Source organism: Tachyglossus aculeatus, chromosome 22 (genome assembly GCF_015852505.1).
Source record: "Tachyglossus aculeatus isolate mTacAcu1 chromosome 22, mTacAcu1.pri, whole genome shotgun sequence".
In the NCBI taxonomy this organism is placed as follows: Eukaryota; Metazoa; Chordata; class Mammalia; order Monotremata; family Tachyglossidae; genus Tachyglossus; species Tachyglossus aculeatus.
The window spans coordinates 18,437,484-18,457,809 of NC_052087.1; the positions used below are offsets into that span (position 1 = coordinate 18,437,484).

At 40.7% G+C, this 20,326-nt stretch overlaps 1 protein-coding gene across 3 annotated transcripts in view; it reads left to right on the plus strand.

Annotated features, from left to right (window-relative positions):
- CTTN (cortactin) overlaps positions 1-20,326 on the plus strand; it is a 48,980-nt gene that overhangs the window by 19,706 nt on the left and 8,948 nt on the right. Inside the window, exons 5-12 of one of the 3 annotated variants that reach the window (XM_038764042.1) lie at positions 3,861-3,971; positions 5,747-5,801; positions 9,342-9,452; positions 9,860-9,970; positions 10,561-10,671; positions 11,711-11,821; positions 13,582-13,637; positions 18,253-18,322. In XM_038764042.1, the coding sequence (XP_038619970.1) occupies positions 3,861-3,971; positions 5,747-5,801; positions 9,342-9,452; positions 9,860-9,970; positions 10,561-10,671; positions 11,711-11,821; positions 13,582-13,637; positions 18,253-18,322 (736 nt within the window). The remainder of the gene's footprint in view (positions 1-3,860; positions 3,972-5,746; positions 5,802-9,341; positions 9,453-9,859; positions 9,971-10,560; positions 10,672-11,710; positions 11,822-13,581; positions 13,638-18,252; positions 18,323-20,326) is intronic. The other 2 variants (XM_038764043.1, XM_038764044.1) reach the window with 2 other exon arrangements.

A 20,326-nucleotide genomic window follows, 5' to 3' on the forward strand; every position in this document is an offset into this window, starting at 1 on the left:
ACAGTAAGAAAGTGGCTGAGGGGTGTGGGAAGACCCCCTGCATTGGTGCCTGAACAGCTCAGATCTTCCTCCACTGGAGGTCCCATCTGTGTCTAGACTGCTAGACCTTGGGCAAGTTACTTCACTTCTCTGTGCCTCAGTTCCCTCATCTGTAACATGGGGATTGAGACTGTGAGCCCCAAATAGGACAAGGGACTGAATCCAACCTGATCTGCTTGTATCCAGCCCGGTGCATAGTACAGTGCCTGGCACATAGTAAGTTCCTAACAAAAACTACAGTTTATAATTATTATTAGACTGGAAGCTTGTTGTGTGCAGGGACTAGGTCTGCTAATTTTGTTGTGTTGTACTCCCTCAAGCACATAGTAAGCTCTCAATATATGCCATTGATTGATTGATTATGAAAGTACCCACTGGGTAGTGAAGATATAACAATTATGGTATTTGTCAAGCGCTTGCTATGTTCCAAGCACTGTTCTAAGCGCTGGGTAGATACAAGGTAATCAGGTTGTCCCACGTGGGACTCACAGTCTTAATCCTCATTTTACAGATGAGGTAACTGAGGCACCGAGAAGTTGAGTGGTTTGCCCAAGGTCACACAGCAGACAGATGGCGGAGCTGGGATTAGAACCCACGACCTCTGACTCCCAAGCCCGGTCTCTTTCCACTAAACCACACTACTTCTCATAAACCATGCTGCTTCTCATAGGTATTCATAGATATGGCATGAATGTGTTTTTGTTCAGGCCTTCACCACCCCTTGAGAAGTGTACTGGCAAGAACTGCATGCATATCCATTCTCTCTTTCCTCTTCCCCCCCTGGACACCCTAGCATTCAAGTATATTTAACACATATGTACAGAGTTTTAATTTGAGATCAGAGGTGACAGGACTGTCGGTGTATAATCTTATTATTACAGTAATGTGGCTAATAAGACCAACATGCATGCAGAGATTGTCCTGAGGCATTGTTAAAGCTCCTGTAAAAATCAACAGTGGCATCAGTGGTGGGTCAGTAGTAGAGAAGGTGGAAATTACATTACGCAGGAAACTTAATTTGATGTGAAGCCTAATGTCACATTGGCATACCTTTGTTTTCCATGAACATGCTGGTCATGTCAGTTTGTTTTGTAACATTTTTTCTCCATGTGTCATTAATGTGCCAGTAGCAAGCACATTGCTTAAAAGCAGAATTTGGTGACATTATTATTATTGTTATCATACTTGCTAAGCACTCACTATGTGCCAAGCATTGTACTAAGTACTTGGGTAGATAGAAGACAATCAGGGCAGACACAGTCCCTGTCCCTTAAGAAATTCACAGTCTAACTAGGAGAGGATAGGATTTAATTCCCATTTTATAGATGAGAAAACTGAGGCACAGAGAAGCGAAGTGGCTGGCTGAAAGTCACAGAGAAGACACGTGACAGAGCCTGGATTAGAACACAGAAACACAGACTCCTAAACCTGGTGCTCATTCTGTGAGATCACAGTGCTTCCAATAGAGAGCCTTGATTGCGTGTGGGTTTGCCAGTGCAGGTTGTACCTAACTTCAGTCATTTTCAAGCTAATTGTCCTTAATGCTCTGCTGATTGTGATAAGTAGTACATAAACAGTTTGTTGAGAATTAAGAATTAAGTGACAGAAGCATTATCAAAAGGGACGTGGAGATGTACATAATTTTAAAGTAGTTTTTCTAGACACAGTCTTTGTGCACATATATGAGCAGAATAAGATTATCAATATATTTGGTAAAGGCTTAATCCTGGTACGTACAATTTATTGGAATGAGGTAAGAAGCCAGGGGAACTGTCAGTTGTGTCCAAACTACATCTGCATCTTAACAGTTGATTCAACATTCCTCAGAGGGATCACTTTGGATGGTCTTTTTTTAAAAATTTTGAATCCATCAATGATGTTTATTGAGCGCTTACTATATGCAAAGCCCCGTACTAAGTGCTTGGGAGAGTGCAGTACAACAGAGTTGGTTGACATGATCCCTGAAGTCATACATTTCTTCAATTCTTTTGTTGAAGATAACTGGCTGTGGGCTGGGGATTTTGGGGTGGGCAATAGAGAAGGCACAGGTTGCCCCCTTGGGGAACATACAGACTTTGAGGCAAACATTATGAATTGCTTAAATCATTTGGAATACCCACACACATTTTCAGCCAGTTTTTGAAACAGATTCAGTCATCACTAGGTGAAATATACTGGGGTCCCTGAGCCCTAAAACCTGCAACCTCATTGTCCTAACATAGTTACCCAAAGAATGAGCTGACACATCAAGCGGTGCAAAACAATGGCATTTACTAGTGGGAGATATGGATGCATCATGGCTATGCCACACTGGTACATACATTGACCAGCGGTCCCAGAATCCTGGAGTGAGTACCAAACCCAGAGATGTACCCGAGGCCCCTCCATCATCGCACGCTCCTCCCCAGTTCTGTCCCCAAAGATGACTCTTCCCATCTACAAAGTCAGATCTTAAGTGCTTAGGACATTTCTGTCTGCTCTGGGGATGTTTCTGGCCCGAGGGTCATGTACAACATTATTTTCCCAGTCCTCATCTGGGTGGATTCTCTGCTGTTCTGTTAAAGTAACACCTTGAGTTCAGCTGTCAAGATCTCTGTACTTAGAAAACCTCCTTATCAAGGAGGTTTTAGACAGTCTTTTAGACTGTGAGCCCACTGTTGGGTAGGGACTGTCTCTATGTGTTGCCAACTTGTACTTCCCAAGCGCTTAGTACAGTGCTCTGCACACAGTAAGTGCTCAATAAATACGATTGATGATGATGAAGATCTCTGTACTTAGAAAACCTCCTTATCAGACAGTCCAGGGATGGATGTCTTCCTCCTTCCCCCTGCTTCCTTATTTGTTTTCCATTGTTAGAGGATCATTCCTTTTTGGCTTGTGTGATTGCAATATGCCCACTGCTAAAGGGAATTCAGCTCCTCCTCCACCCTGCTGTATAATCTATTATTTAATATTAAGCAACCTCCATATACTTGCATATCCAAAACCCCCAAACTTATACCACAGCTCTTCCCAAATAATAATGGCATTTGTTAAGCGCTTACTATGTGCGAAGCACTGTCCAAATCAACACTCTTGCCTCCATGAGCCCAAATCTTACATCAGAACTGCTCCCAACACATAGATTTTTAACATTTAGCAATTTCTCCCCTTAGAAATTGTCTGACCGGAGTAGGTTGTTTCTACCTCAGTGTAAGCACAGTGCCTGGCTTGTAGTAAGTGCTTATTATTATTGTTTACAGGAGGCAGGCCTAGTATTTACCAGAGTTTGAAAATTACTCATATAGGTGGCCTCCAGGGGTGGATCTGTGGAATGGAAATGAAAGCTCTCATTCATAAATCAGGTCTCCTCCTCAGCCTGATTAGTGTAAGCAGTAATTGTCTATTTCCACTATTGTATTATATTCTCAATAGTGCTTAATACAGTGTGCTGCAGTAAATGCTCAATAAACACCATTGATTGTTTGATTTATATTGTGGGGGTAATATCTGCCTCTCCCTACTTTGTAGAAATGTGATTTAAAAAAAAACAGGTGAAAATATGTTGGAAAAGGGGGCAATAAAAATTTTATTTTCTGGAGGAAGGAATTTTGAAAAATGGGAATTGACTATGTTAAATGTTTACATTTCATTTAGATAAAAATACATTTTTATATCTCATCTACTTAAATTTGTTAGTCATATCACTTCCCAATTGTTTTTTTTGCCAGTACTGGTAAAAATGTTTAAAAATAAGAATTGTGTTTTTTCTAGTGTGTTTTTTTGGGTTTTTTTGCAAATAAGGTATACTTATTTATGTTCATTTAATTTTTATTGTTCAGTCTGCTGTTGGTCATGAGTATCAATCTAAACTTTCAAAACACTGCTCCCAAGTTGATTCAGTAAGAGGATTTGGTGGAAAATTTGGGGTACAGATGGATAGAGTTGACCAAGTAAGTCATGTTGCTCTGATTATTTCATTTTCTCTCCTTTGTTCATATGGTTTGGGGATGGGTAACTGTTGTTAATTAAAAAGGGCTTGTTTTTTGTTTCGAAATATGCAAATTTTCTCATTGCTATGCAAAATGTATATTTATTCTCATACTTGTCTCCACAGCATAATTGTCCAACCCTGATCTTTGAGAGGAAAATAAAAGATTATTTTTTTTTGTAGCACATAATTGTGAACAGTGATAGACAGTTGCTGGGAGAGGAAGAAGAGCGATGAAAACAGAACCAAGTAAAGCCAGTGGGGGTTGAGGGGTGGGATTTAACTCATTAGGACTGCCACTGGTTATGGAGGAGAAGCAGAAGGGTGAGAATGTGACAATAAAGCCCTGGGGGAGTTAATTCATTGAATATCTGTTGTATGCAGCACTTGAGGGTGCAATAGAAGAGTCACAGTCTCAAGTGTCATCTTACCTTCAACTTCTCCCTTTCCTCTTTTTTCTCCTCCTCCCCGTATTGCTAGACTTAATTCTTAAATAAAGTGCTTAATTGCCCCACCCCCTTTCAATATTTTTAAAAATACAAAAGCATGGCAATTATGTGAGTAAATACTATGTGCACCCTGTATATCCCCCAGGACATATATAAGATTTAGTTGTCTGTTAAAACAAATTTGAGGTCACATTTTTAATGCATACCCAAAAGACAGGATGCTAAGAGTACTGTCTTGATGGAAGAAAGGTGAATGTTTTAAACCACACAACAGCTGTGAATGGTTATAATTAATATAGCTGTAAACTATCCACATCAAACTCATTCCCGTGCATAGAGTTTATTTTGCTATGTATTCAGAGGCATTCTGTCCTTGTAAAATGGTGTAAATGATTAAAATTCATGTAAATCAATCTTGATGTTTTCTGATCATGTACGGTTAACAATGTAATTCATTATTTAGTAGAAAAATAAGTTAAATTGGACCTAGTGCCTTGTAGATATAGTGTCAGTAGCTGGGGCTTTCCATCCTATGATGGACCTACAGTATTTGGAGGGTCAGTTCATCCAGAATAAAGAAAGTGGTATGGAAAATAGGGAATAGGAAAACTCAGCCTACTCTAAGGGTTCAGATATGTTAAAATACATCCATCTTTGGGTTACCTGGACAAAGCTTATTAGGGCTATGGCCTTGAGTTCCCCTACACTATGCTTTGCCAAAAAAAGCTCAAAGGAACTTATTATCCCAGATTTTGGCAACTTCTGCAATACTCATCAGCCCTTTGGTGATGAGGTATCTTCTTTATTAAAGTGTGGAAACCTGAAGAAGTTAGGGTCTAGATGGAAGGATTGCATCTAGGCATGAGGATTGCATGTTAGTTGTAATAAAAGGCTAATTTACTTGTCCACTGCCTGATGTCTTTTAGGATGAGTGTGCTACCTTTTGGGTTTCATGTCTCTAAATCTGGGCTAATTTCCATGGCTTATCTAGGAGGATTTTTTAAAATTAGCATAAAAACTGGAGGCGATTTGAACGAGGAGAAAGAGCTGGCTGTGGGTATCATTTGTGACGTGTGTGATGTGTAGCTAAATGGGACATACTGTTCTGGATTAGCCGATCCAGCCTTTTGTTCAGATGCTGGAAATTCAACGTTCTTTGGTTCTACATTTGTTTTAGTAATTTTTAGTAATCAAAATAGAAAAGATAGCTTTAGTTTCCAATCTTTGTAGTAAGAAAAGAAAATGTCTTGTTTACCGTGAGTCATTTTTCTTTGTATGTACTTTTCAGTCTGCAGTGGGATTTGAATACCAAGGTAAAACTGAGAAGCATGCTTCACAGAAAGGTAAGCTGTTCAAGTTGGTTTCTAGGAAAAAGAAATGCTTTAGAGTGTTTTTGATAAGAAAATAAGGTTATCTTGTATAAATAGCTGTATCACCCCTTTAAATTCCCTGGGGCAGTCAGTGCTTACTCTGCCCTTATTACTGGCTTACATGGGACTGGTGAAGACTAGGGAAGTTGAGGAAAGCCATAGGTGGCTCTAGATTTTCGTGATTGCTGCCTTTTTTAGTGGTATTTGTTAAGCATTTACGATGAGCCAGGCACTGTACTAAGCACTGAGGTAGATAAAAGAGCTTCTCAGGTTGAACACAGTCCATGTCTCATGTGGGTTCCCAGTCTTAATTCCCATTTTCCAGATGAGGTAACTGAGGCACAGAGAAAGGAAGTATCTCGCCCAAGGTCACACAGCAGACAAGTGATGGAGCTGGGATTAGAGCCCAGGTCCTCTGACTCGTTAGGCCTGCTCTGTCCGTTAGGCCAGTCTGCTTCCCTATTCAGCACTTAGAACAGTGCTTGGCACATAGTAAGCGCTTAGTAAATGCCATAATAATAATAATAATTCTTGAGTCTGTAGTCTTTTTTCATACCTTGGGACCTGTGGACCACATGTTGCACAGTCAGGTCTGAGCAAAAGCTGGTCTGTCTTATCAGCAAATTACTAACTTTATTTCAGTATTTCAATTCACTGTTGATTATACAGACGTGGTCCTTAAAATGTTTTTGTCTTGTTGGAGCTGTGGTTGATTTTTGTCAAGTAACACTTGATTTGCTTATAAAGACTTTCATAAGAAAGTAAATTGCCTCCCCCAAAACTTGATGCATTTAGACAAGCTCATTTGTGAGGCTGTCATTTTATGTCATCCCATCTTTTCAGAAAGGTAAATGGGAAGAAAGTGGGGTAGGTGCTACAAAGCACATGTAATTGGACATATTCACATTAAAGGGCAGAATTTTTCCATGAAGGCACTTTTTAGTCATTGTCTAACCATAATTTGAATGACAAAATATTAATTATCCTCGTAGATTAAGTAGCTATGCTGGCCTCGTGAAAAGAAAACAAGATTAGAAGTAAGGAGACCTGCATTCTAGTTCTGGCTTTACCCCTGGCCTGCTGTGTGGCTGGGGACAAGTCAACTAACTTCTCTGTGCCTCCATTTCCTCATTTACAAAGCTGGGACAAAATTACCTGTTCTCCCTCCCTTTTATATTGTCTGCCTTGTGTGTGACAGGGATGGTGTCCAATCTGACGATCTTGTATCAGCCTCAGCGTTTGTCACAATGCTTGGCACATAGTAAGCACTTAGTAAATATTGTTGTTGTTATCAATTATTAATAATAACTTTTTCTTTTGACTTGACAGAGTTTCAAGGATAAACCCATATCAGAACCACACCTTTGAACACTTAGCCTTCATTACTCAAGGGCTTAGTATATGTAATGAAAAATCTTTTATGTTTGAAAGCATTTTAAGGTGCTTATTTGTAATGACACTATGCCAAAATAAGATACCTCTGTGGCTAAAATGTTTTAAAAATTTATATATAGTGGTTAAAAGGTATACCAGCTTCAACCATGAGCTCCTAGAAAATGAGGATGAGAATGTGTCTGCTAGCTGTAACTTGAGATTTCTTGCTTAGATTTAACTCTCCAGTTCGTTCCTCCAGGAAGAACTATTCACTCCTTCAGGAAGAACTACCTGACTAATCTCTCATCTTCCCACCTTATTCTTTATCTCTTCTCCATCCTAATCATTTGGATACTCACTCCCAACTCTACCCTCAGAGCACTTATGTACATATTCTTATATTGTCTTCCCAGCTATTTTGTAAGCTCCTCATGGGCAATGATCATGTATACCAACTCTGTGGTACACTCCCACTTGCTTAGGACAGTACTTGGCATACAGTAAGTGCTCAATAAATACCACTGATTGATACCCCTTTTTCCCAAATTTTAATTTTTTAAAAAGTTGTAGCCTTGATTTATGAGATAAGTGATTCTCTGAAATAATCCTTGTTTTATGATAGAAGTTTATACAAATTAATAGCATAGCATGAGCGCAATACTAAGTGCTTGGGAGAATAGAATAGAACTGATAGATATGATTCCTGCCCTTGAGGACCCGGCAATCTAGCAGGGTAGGCAGACAGTAAAATTTTTAAGAGAGGAGGAAGTAATAGAATATAAAGATATGTTCATAAATACTGTGGGAGGATGGAGGGGTTGTAGAGTTGGGGAGATGAGAAATAATCAAGGATAGCCTCCTAGCAGAGTTGTGATCGCAGGAGGACTGTGAAGATGGGAAGAGCAATGGTCTGCCAGATCTGAAGAGAGAGGGAGTTTAGACAAAAGGGAAGACATCAGCATGAGGTTGGCAGCAGGAGAGATGAGAAAAGGCACAGAAAGAAGGTTGGCTTGAGAGGAATGAATGAAGTGAGATGGGTATATTGGGGAAGAGAGCTGGATGCATTAGGATAAGAGTGGATAAGGGAGAAAGCTGACTGAGGGCCTTCAAGTTGATGGTCAGTAGTTTCTGCTTGATGCTGAGAGGAATGGAGTTTTTCTAGACAACAGAGTGAAATATAGACTGCAAGCAGGGAGGTCAGCTAAGAGGTTGATGCAATCAAGCTGGGATCATTTGAGTAGTTTGGACAGGATTAGGAGGAGGAAGATGAAACTACAGCTGGATAGTCAAGTGAGATGGAGTGATTTGTATTTAGGATGAGGGAGATGGTGGCACATTTGAGGGTGAGAGGAAAGAGCCATCAGTGAGTGAGCAGTTGCAGGTGGTGACTGGGGAGGGGGAAAAGAATAGGTAGAAGTGTTTTTACAAGATGAGAAGGATAGGGTTGGAGGTACAGGTAGAGGGAGTAGATTTTTGGAAGAAGGTTGGAGATCTCTTGAAAGTTGTCTGAGTAGGATGAAAAAGTGGATGAGGGGTAGGAGGGAGTTGGGGGAGTGAGGGAGTCATTCAGGGGAGCCAATGCTTGATGATTTCAGTCAATATTTGGCAAGGTTTCAGGGGCCAGAGGGAGGAGGTTGGGTACTGGGAGTTTCAGGAAGGAGTTGTCAGGAACAGTTAGTAGGGGCAGTGAGCAGTGGAAATGATAAGCGAGGAAACATAGTGCTGCTAATAGGAGGAAAAGGCAAAGTGATTGATAGGTGAGGATGGATTTGAGATGACCTAGGTCAGCCTAGTACCTGAACTTCCAGATAGAGTGCTCCACAGCACAAGAGCTGAAGATGTTTTCTGAGGAGATGCTCCAAGTCAGGGCTTGATGGTACACAGTTGATGGAAGGAGAGAGGAACAGAGGGAGTTGAACTCTTCAGAGAGGCTGGAGTTGAAGGTGTAGATTTGTGTATCAAGATATGGGAGGTTGGTTAGAGTCTGATTGGGGCATGCTGGCCTGGGACAAGTGGAGCTGGCCTGGGACAAGTGGAAGAGATCAAGAGTTTGGAGATCTCTGTTGGGAGAGAGGACACAGTCTGTGCTTGCCCTGGCAATTTTATTTGTTGTCATACTTTAATGTTTTCACTCACCAGATTATTCTAGTGGTTTCGGTGGTAAATACGGCGTACAGGCTGACCGGGTGGACAAGAGCGCAGTGGGCTTTGATTATCAGGGAAAAACAGAGAAGCATGAATCCCAGAAAGGTTTGTACCTATATGGATACGTCTGTTTCATCTCTGGGAGGTAATCTCAATTTCAGAAGTAGAATTGTCAAAATGACCTCTTTTTTTTTTGCCTTACATTTTAAAATGCTGGAGCCTCACAAATTATGTAGAGTTCTTTAATTTCCTCCAAGTGCAACAGATTGAAAGTAATCAGAAATCTTTTTACTTTAGGGGCTTTTGTAACTGCTTTTATATAAAATTTTGATAGAATTTAGCAAACTAATCTTAATTTGCTTCTGTGGCTACTGTGATCATTGGAGCCTTAAAAAGAGATTGTAGTTGTAAATTAATTTCACATAATCCTTGGAAAGAAAATCTGGCATATGTTTTCTTTCTTTTTTTTTTCTCCTTAGTAAGAAATAAATCTGTCTTCCTCTTGTTTTTAGATTATTCCAGAGGTTTTGGTGGTAAATATGGTGTTGACAAGGACAAAGTGGACAAAAGTGCAGTTGGCTTTGAGTATCAAGGCAAAACAGAGAAACATGAATCGCAGAAAGGTTTCTTCAGCTTTATTACTAATATACTCAACCATTTATTCCTAGCTCTTTCAAGCTTCTTGAAACTATTCAAACAAGATAAATTTATTTCTTACCTCTCCTTTTTTTGTAGTGTATCTTCAAAACCCTATATTTGTGTAATCATCTTTAAATTGGTTACATATATCTATTTTGCTTTTAAAAATCAGATACAGTTTATAAACTTAATAGCCATGCCTTGAGTTTATAGCATGTTTGTGCTCTTTGTGGTGAAACCATGGAGCTTAATACTTCATGTTTTGAGCTGCATGTGTTTGGACTGCTTTTCTTGTGTGGGGCCCTGTCTGTGTCTTATATGAAATTTGGAAAGTATTGAGTCTAAGTGGATAATTTCGATTTTTTTTTCTTTCAGTCATTCAAAGTAGTGAGGTACTCATCTCCTTGTCAGTGTAATGGTCATTTATATGAGCCAAAATTATTTTTCTGTGGGAACTAGGGAAGGAAATGGTGGAATGCAGAAACCAACTGAAATGAGTTATTATAATGCAAGCTTAATATTTTCCCCAGTGGACCCATTGATAATGATTTGTGGCATTTTATTATGTATATAGACTATGTGAAAGGGTTTGGAGGAAAATTTGGTGTGCAGACAGACAGACAAGACAAATGTGCACTTGGCTGGGATCATCAAGAGAAAGTACAGCTGCATGAATCCCAAAAAGGTATAGTCATTTCACTAAACTAATTTTAGCCACTCTGAAATACTTTTTATTCATTGGTCAGTCACAGGGGATTTTCTTGTCTTTACTTGTTTGAAATTGTCCTTTGTGGTTCCTGCAGTCCCCCAAAAGACTCTTGCCTTTTGCACTTGATAAAACCTTTATGAACTGCAGAGCTGAAAAGATTTCTGTGTTACTAAAATTGCTATTATTGCAGCAGCATCCATTAATGTTTGGGAATGATGAACTCAGTTTTCCATGGTTTGAAGGTTTGCCTTATGCAAACCTTTATTTGTCAAATATCATTCCTACGTTCTAGTTTCCAACATCTTCATGTTCTACCTATTGTAATTGGCCTTCCAGTATGAAGGAGACTCAATTCAGTATTTTCTGTTTAGAACAGCTGGAAAAAGCAACGTTTGTTTATAGTCAATTTTTAAACCTAGTGCCTGTGTGCTAACTTTTGAGGGTAGAACATCTCTTTCTCTCTCTCTCTCTCATCTTGTGTTTTGTGAAACACCTGAACCCCATAGAGTAGACAATTCTTCTCCCATAAAACAGCAAAGGTAAGTTTAGCCCATGGTACTTTGAAACAAAGAACTATAACGTATAGTAAACGTTGCTGTGTTTTATTTTATTCCTGTTGTCAAAAATGCTTTGTGTGTATAGTATGTGTCTCCACATAGAGAGAAACGTAGTCATGTCAGTTGTATAGTTTTAAAATAAAAAAGTTAAGCTGTAGAGTGGTAGAAGTGTTTAAAAATGAAACAATGTTGGCCCAAACCTTATTTAAAATTGAAGTCTTCAAAACTTTTTGTGCACCCCAAATTGAACCTACTTATCTATAATGTAGAAATTTGGGCTTTGAGTCTTAAAAATGCCTTGTAATTTAGATTGCTTTAGGAATTGAAGACTCACTGAGGGTGGTTCTCTTATTTTCTCTGAAAAATGTATTCAGTACTTTCAGATCTGCATCTTTCTAACTGTAATTGTATTTTCTTCTCTTGGTTATTTTCTCCACTATCACCTCGTGGATTTTCAGATTATAAGAGTGGTTTCGGAGGGAAATTCGGTGTTCAGTCCGAGAGGCAGGACTCATCCGCTGTGGGGTTTGAGTACAAGGAAAAATTGGCCAAGCACGAGTCTCAGAAAGGCAGAGTTGCATATCAGCTCCAATTGTAACTTTCCTTAGCGGTGCAGCCACTTCTAGCACAGACCTTAGAAGTTAACAAGTGTCACATAAATGCATGTGCCATGAGCAGATTAACTTTATTGGCGGCAGTGGGGATAAGTACTTTTTAAGCCTTTTTTTTTTAAAAAAAAAAAAAGCTAAGACCAATTGACTAAGGGCCAGTAAATAGCAACGTTATTAATCATACACTCTACAGAATTTTGCTGTTTCCCTCAAAAGGTGTCAGTAGAGCCAAAAAGAATTTCATAGGCCTTGAAATGTATTATTGTTTTAGGCCAGATAGAACCCAAGTGTTTCATTTGGACAGACAATTAAAGGAAGTTCTGGTACATTTTGAAGTCTGTTTTCAGTAAACATTAATCGATTGTGGAGACTGAAACTTCAAGTGTATTCTAGTTGTCCACTTAAATCCTGAAATGAGATTAAAAACATGTGTTCTGAGGATAATCGTACTACTAGTTTTATAAAATGGTATGTCTGTGAGCCAACAACCTTGTTTTGCTTGATTGTAGTTTAACCTGCCAATACAGGTAAATCTTGTTAGAGGAGAGAGGGGATTGAAAAGCAGATGCTAGATGCATGTTAGATCCATGTCTCTCCTAATTAGGCCAAAATAGGCTACCAGTTTAGTTATGAAGAGATGCATTTTTGTGTTTTTTCTTAGTTTTGTTTGTTGTGTACAAGGCTGTAGTTCTTTTGTTTGTTAAAATTCTTTATGACACCATATCCCATAAACATATAGGTAGAAGGTAGAAGTTGCTGGCCTTGGGATTGGTATGAAAACAGGAGCAAGTCTGTTCAGTCATGTCTGAACTGTTATGTAGAGCAGTGTTCTTATGCCACTAAACATTCAGGCCCACATCTTAGGACCTAGACATTTGACTGGGAAAGGAGCAGCTTCCTAATTTCCAGGACACGGGTTAGAGTCTCCTTTTCACGTAAACGTTGGTAGAAATACATGGCAGGTGTCCAGGAGAGGTAAGGTAATTGCACTTTGTGTTCTTGTTGCCAAATGCATGATTTTACTATTGGATCATCATTGTTCAAATGACCAAGTCTGCATGAACTAGGTAGCAATTACATCAGTAGCTACTACCCAAGCAGTTAAATGGGATTTGTTGAGCACTTACTGGGTGCAAAGCACTGTAGTAAGCACTTGGGATAGTAGAATACAACAGTTGGTAGACACAATCCCCTGCCCATAAGGAGCTTACCCAACTACTTTATTGAATTAATGGAATTAATTGGATTTGGATTTATACCCGATCCAGTAATCAAGAAATGTACTATTAAACACTTTGGTCCACTTAAGCTGTTAAAAAGCATAAGAAATTAAATTGTATCAAAGCAACAATTAGTGTGTACAAGGCTGTGCTATTGAAGTGGTGCATTGTGAAGGGCTCCAGTTTCTTTACTCTTTGCTTATTTTCTGTTAACACAAATCCTTATCTTTTCTTCAGGAGAATGCAAAAAGCATGCATTATGGCCATTTATCTATTTTTCATCTGCTTGTGTACTACCTTGGAAAAGAATGTAATCTGTCTTGCAAGTATAGAGCCATTTAGTGTCTGTGCATGTCTGCGCATGTTCGTGTGTGTGCGTGTTCTGTTCATTGTATTTTCCCTTGGCTGTTTAATGCAACACTATGCATGCATTTGTTGTTTAAACGGCTCTCTGCGTTTGACTAACCTAAAATGAAATGCTGTTCTACCCTGTTTCAGATTATTCCAAAGGATTTGGTGGAAAATTTGGGGTACAAAAAGATAGAATGGATAAGGTAAGTTATTTAAAAGAACGTGTTGATATTGGATTTACTAATTTGGGGGGCCAAATTATGAATTATGAATTAAAAAATTATTTGGGGGTCATGAACCATGAAGTCATAGGAGTCAGTTGGACCTTTCCTAGAAATCTGCAAATTAAATGGAAATTTCTCATGCTTCAAGATTGTGTTCTATCAGTGGACCAGTAGGTACCATGCTAAAGCTTTTGAATAGTTGTTTCACACCTTCGGATGGCCTCTTCTCCCTCACTCAAAATGAGGTGGCACTTTTTGGTATTTTAGCTTCCTGGATTGTGGCTGTTTTTGATTGTTTTAACTGAAACGTGCAAATTCCTCTCAGGCCGCAGAGAGTAACCTTTTAGTCCAAAACTATTGATGCGTTTAGTTGGTGGGTTGAGAAGCAGTAGGGCCTAGAGAAAAGAGCAAGGGCCTGGGAGTCAGAGGTTGTGGGTTCTAATCCTGCCTTTGCCAACTGTCTGCTGTGTGACCTTGGGCAAGTCACTTAATTTCTGTGCCTCAGTTTTCTCATCTGTAAAATAACAATAATAATAATAATAATGATGGTATTTTTAAGCACTTACAATGTGCAAAGCACTGTTCTAAGCACTGGGGAGAATACAAGGTGATCAGGTTGTCCCACATGGGGCTCACAGTCTTCATCCCCATTTTACAAATGAGGTACCTGAGGCACAGAGAAGTTAAGTGACTTTCCCAAAGTCACACAGCTGACAATTGGCGGAGTCAGGATTTGAACCCATGACCTCGGACTCCCAAGCCCAGGCTCCTTCCATTGAGCCACGCTGCTTCTCCAATGAGGATTAATTAACTCATTCATTCAATAGTAACCGATTATTATTATTATTATTATTATTATTATTATTATTATTATTATTATTATTATTATTATTATTGTGTTTGTTAAGCACTTACTATGTGCCAGTCACTGTACTGAGCGCTGGGGTGGATTCCAGATTGTTGGATTGGAAACAGTCCCCGTCTCTCGTGGGGCTCACAGTCTCAATCCCCATCTTGAAGTAACTGAGGGACAGAGAAGTGAAGTGACTTGCCCAAGGTCACACAGCAGACAAGTAGCAGAGCCGGGATTAGAACCCATTACCTTTCGACTCCCAGGCCCGAGCTCTATCCACTACACAGTGCTGCTTCTCGTGGCATTCCTGAGCACTTACTATGTGCAGAGCACTGTACTAAGTGCTTGGGAGAGTACAATACAATAATCAATCAATCAATCATATTTATTGAGCGCTTACTGTGTGCAGAGCATTTACTAAGCGCTTGGGAAGTACAAGTTGGCAACATATAGAGACGGTCCCTACCCAACAGTGGGCTCACTCATCTGTCTTTCCACTGACCGGGGAGACACATTCCCATTAATCCCACTCCGTCCTACTTAGACTGTGAGCCCTCTGTGGGATAGAGACTGTATCCAACCTGATTAACTCGTATTTACCCTACCCCAGCTCTTAGAACACTGCTTGGCACTTAGTAAGTGCTTAACAAATATTGAAATTATTATCATTATTGAGATAAATGTTAATTTTCCAATAGCTGTCACTGTCACAGTCTCTTTTGCAGGCTCCTCCTCCCCCTCCCATCCTCTTACTGTGGGGGTTCCCCAAGGTTCAGTGCTTGGTCCCCTTCTGTTCTCAATCTACACTCACTCCCTTGGTGACCTCATTCGCTCCCACGGCTTCAACTATCATCTCTACGCTGATGACACCCAGATCTACATCTCTGCCCCTGCTCTCTCCCCCCTCCCTCCAGGCTCGCATCTCCTCCTGCCTTCAGGACATCTCCATCTGGATGTCCGCCCGCCACCTAAAGCTCAACATGTCGAAGACTGAGCTCCTTGTCTTCCCTCCCAAACCTTGTCCTCTCCCTGACTTTCCCATCTCTGTTGACGGCACTACCATCCTTCCCGTCTCACAAGCCCGCAACCTTGGTGTCATCCTCGACTCCGCTCTCTCATTCACCCCTCACATCCAAGCCGTCACCAAAACCTGCCGGTCTCAGCTCCGCAACATTGCCAAGATCCGCCCTTTCCTCTCCATCCAAACCGCTACCCTGCTAATTCAAGCTCTCATCCTATCCCGTCTGGACTACTGCACTAGCCTTCTCTCTGATCTCCCATCCTCGTGTCTCTCTCCACTTCAATCCATACTTCATGCTGCTGCCCGGATTATCTTTGTCCAGAAACGCTCTGGACATATTACTCCCCTCCTCAAAAACCTCCAATGGCTACCAATCAACCTGCGCATCAGGCAGAAACTCCTCACCCTGGGCTTCAAGGCTCTCCATCACCTCGCCCCCTCCTACCTCACCTCCCTTCTCTCCTACTGCCCAGCCCGCACCCTCCGCTCCTCCACCACTAATCTCCTCACTGTACCTCGCTCTCGCCTGTCCCGCCATCGACCCCCGGCCCACGTCATCCCCTGGGCCTGGAATGCCCTCCCTCTGCCCATCCGCCGCGCTAGCTCTCTTCCTCCCTTCAAGGCCCTGCTGAGAGCTCACCTCCTCCAGGAGGCCTTCCCAGACTGAGCCCCTTCTTTCCTCTCCCCCTCGTCCCCCTCTCCATCCCCCCGTCTTACCTCCTTCCCTTCCCCACAGCACCTGTATATATGTATATATGGTTGTACATATTTATTACTCTATTTATTTATTTATTTATTTATTTTACTTGTACATTTCTATCCTACTTATTTTATTTTGTTGGTATGTTTGGTTCTGTTCTCTGTCTCCCCCTTTTAGACTGTGAGCCCACTGTTGGGTAGGGACTGTCTCTATGTGATGCCAATTTGTACTTCCCAAGCGCTTAGTACAGTGCTCTGCACATAGTAAGCGCTCAATAAATACGATTGATTGATTGATTGATTGTGAAATAAGATGGCAAATATTTTTGAAGGTGGAAAGCCAAGGTTCTTTTGGCATCGCCATAACTGCTCTAAAATATCTCCAATAAATTATGGAATTTTTTTTGAGGAAAACCTACGTTTTCACACTGGTTGGTCAACTTTGGGCTTTCTAGCCTGGTTCAAAGTCCACAAAATGTCCTCTAATCTCAGCCCCTCTAAGTAATTGATTCCTTCGAAAGATTCCCCCCTTCCCCACCTTAATCATTTGTGTTCCTGTAAAAATAAAAAGTGGGTGATATGATGGGAAAGCAGTTCTTATTCAAAATATGGCAGTGTAAAATCAGAAGTACACAACAGTAATGGAATAGGTCCATTCATCATCCATACTTATGTCACGATTACAAATAAGATTTTAAATTGGATTATTATTACTGTGGTATTTGTTAAGCACTAACTATGTTTCAAGCACAGTTCTAAAAGCTAGGGTAAGTACAAATTAAATAAGTTGGACACAGTCTTTGTCCCAATTGAGACTCACAGTCTAATTGAGTCATTAAAATAATGATTTTGGTGTGTCCTATTGTATTGTACTCTCCCAAGCAGTTAGTACAGTGCTCTGCACACAAAAAGCACTCAATAAATATGATTGATTGATTGCTTGAATGTCCTAGATGGACTTCTAAAATCAAATTCAACATACTGTGACCTTGCCTATTGGAAATTGCAATAATCTGTATCAGGTATCTTGTTTCTGAAATTCTATCCTCATGTTAGAATGGTGAGAAGCAGCATGGCTCAGTGGACAGAGCCCGGGCTTGGGAGTCAGGGGTCATGGGTTCTAATCCCAACTCCGTCACTTGTCTGCTGTGTGACTCTGGGGAAGTCACTTCACTTCTCCGTGCCTCAGTTGCCTCATCTGTAAAATGGTGATTAAAACTGTGAGCCCCACGTGGGACAACCTGCTTACCCTGTATCCCCCACTCCAGCGCTTAAAACAATGCTCGGCACATAGTAAGCGCTTAACAAATGCCACCATTATTATTATTATTATGAGGGTTTCTCTCTTTGTTAATACATACTCTGATATTCCCTTTGAAGGGAAAGAACTCCTGAAAATTCCCTGTAGATATTGATGGGCCTTCAGATTTTTTGCTGAGTGTGCCAACACCTTCCTTTGTGGCATCAGTTTACCCTGCTAACACCTTACTCGGTATGGAGAAGCAGCATGGCTTAATGGAAAGAGCCTGGGCTGGGAGCCAGAAGGTCCTGGGTTCTAACCCCAGCTCTGCCACTCGTCTGCTGTGTGACCTTGGGCAAATCACTTACCTTCTCTGTGCCTCAGTTACCTCATCTGCAAATGGGGATTTAAAGTGTGAACCCCACGTGAGACAACCTGATTACCCTGTATCTACCAGCACTTAGAACAGTGCTTGGCACATAGTAAGCGCTTAACAAATACCATCATCATTATCATTATTATTATGGATCCCCCCTTTCCTCCAACCCCCATGGTGTCCTCCTACTCAAGATAAATTAGGATTAGAAAAGCGGGGGAGGCAATAAGCCTCTCTGTAATTTCAAGGGCTGAAATATCAAGAGGCCACAAGAATAATTGTAAATGCCTGCTATTTTCAGAAGGTCTCTTCCATTCACAAGAAACCGTAGATCTTTTCCTACAAAGCCCACAGAAAATAGTACACCCACAATATTGTCTGATGTTGTCTCCTTTTTTTTCCTAGAATGCTTCAACCTTTGAAGATGTCACAAAGGTAGCGTGTACTTATCAGAAGACACTGCCAGTGGAAGCTGGTAAGATATAAGATATTCCCTATCGGATCCAGAATTCTGTTGAGAAACTTTCCAAATCAAATATCAAGTGAGAATATACCAAGATGTGCAATAATGTCAGGCTGTTCCTACTTCAGCTAGTCTTATAAACAGAGATAGCTTTTTCCAAATAAGAAAAACTTGGAACTTAAATATCTGTTTACCCTAGAAAATTCTGTTCTGGAAAGCTTAATGTGTATGAAACATACAAAACAAATAGAATTTTAAAGCTAGTGCAGGCATATTTGCATTAAAAACATGTAATTTCCTTCCTGCCCGTTTCAAAGGCATTAACCAAGTAGTTTGAAATCAACTCTAGCTTTTAACATTAATAATGTAAATTTTAAAAGGGTCTATCCACCTGGTGGGAAGAACAAGCTATAAGGAGGAGGAAAATGAAGTGCAGTTAAATTAGGGGTGGGTGCTGTTTGTCACAGAGAGTTTTTCTGTCTTTGTACAAGCTCTTGCCTTTTACAGCTAAATAATTATATGCCATCAATCAATCAGTCGTATTTACTGAGCACTCCTGTGTGCAGAGCATGCTACTAAGCGCTTGGGAGAGTACAGTACGACAGAATTACCAGACATTTTCCTGGCCCATAACGAATTTAAAATCTAGAGGACAGGCAGACAGCTGTCATAGTGAAAAGAGCAAGAGTCTGGGAGTCAGAAGACTCAGCTTTTAGTCCGAGTTTACCACTACCCTGATTTAGTTTCCTCATTTGTAAAATGCAGAGGATATTGGCTACTCTCCCTACCAGAGGTGCCAGCTTTTCAGTTTGAGCATGGTGGCAGAGAGGGGGCCATTATTCTTACAGGGATCATCATCATCAATCGTATTTATTGAGCGCTTACTGTGTGTAGAGCACTGTACTAAGTGCTTGGGATGAAGAGTAGAAGGGAGAAGCAGTGTGTCCTCGTTGATAGAATATGATCCTGGGAGTCGGAAGGACCAGGGTTCTAATCCTGCCTCTGCCACATGTCTGCTCTGTGACCATGGGCAAGTCACTTCACTTCCTCTGGGCCTCAGGTACCTCATCTGTAAAATGGGGATTAGGACTGTGAGCCCCAAGTGGGACATGGACTGTGTGCGACTTGATTAGCTTGTGTCCACCTTACCACTTGCTACAGCTGCTGGCACATAGTAAGCGCTTAACAAATATGAAAAAGAAAGAAAGGGAACAGGCTTCCAAAGAGCTACTCTTTTGAGTAGCAGCTGAGAAGCAACGTGGCTCAGTGGAAAGAGCACAGGCTCTGGAGTCAGAGGTCATGGGTTCAAATCCTGGCTCGGCCTATTGTCAGCTGTGTGACTTTGGACAAGTCACTTAACTTCTCTGTGCCTCAATTACCTCATCTGTAAAATGGGGATTAGGACTGTGAGCCCCCTGTGGGACAACCTGATCACGTTGTAACCTCCCCAGCACTTAGAACAGTGCTTTGCACATAGTAAGCGCTTAATAAATGCCATTATTATTATTATTATTGTTATTACTCGCTGCAAAGTCGTATTTTGGGTTTTCTTGGCCGTGATTGGAAACTTTTAAATCCTGTTAGAGGCCTAAGTGCCAGGGCAAGTCCGGTAGTTCAGCTCAGAAAATGGGGACAATCAGAGATCATCTCTGCGCAGTGGGTACCTGTGTTCCATACCTCTTAGATTGTGTGCTCCATGTGGCACAGAGACTTTTAGAGCTGATTAATTTGTATATGCTCCAGTGCTTAACATAGTGTTTGGCACATAGCAAATGCTTAATTAGTGCTATTATTGTCAATCAATCTTATTTTTTGAGTGCCTATTTACTAAGCATTTGGGAGAGTTCAGTATAATGCAGTTGGTAGACTTGTTCCCTTATCATTATTGTTATTATTTTTAGTAAAGCTTATCGTCTCCCGAGGTGTTTTTCAAAGTGGTGGCCTGTACCATTTATCACCTAGGACCCAATAAAATTTTTAAATTTCCATTTTCTGAGGACATTTGCCCCCCAAATG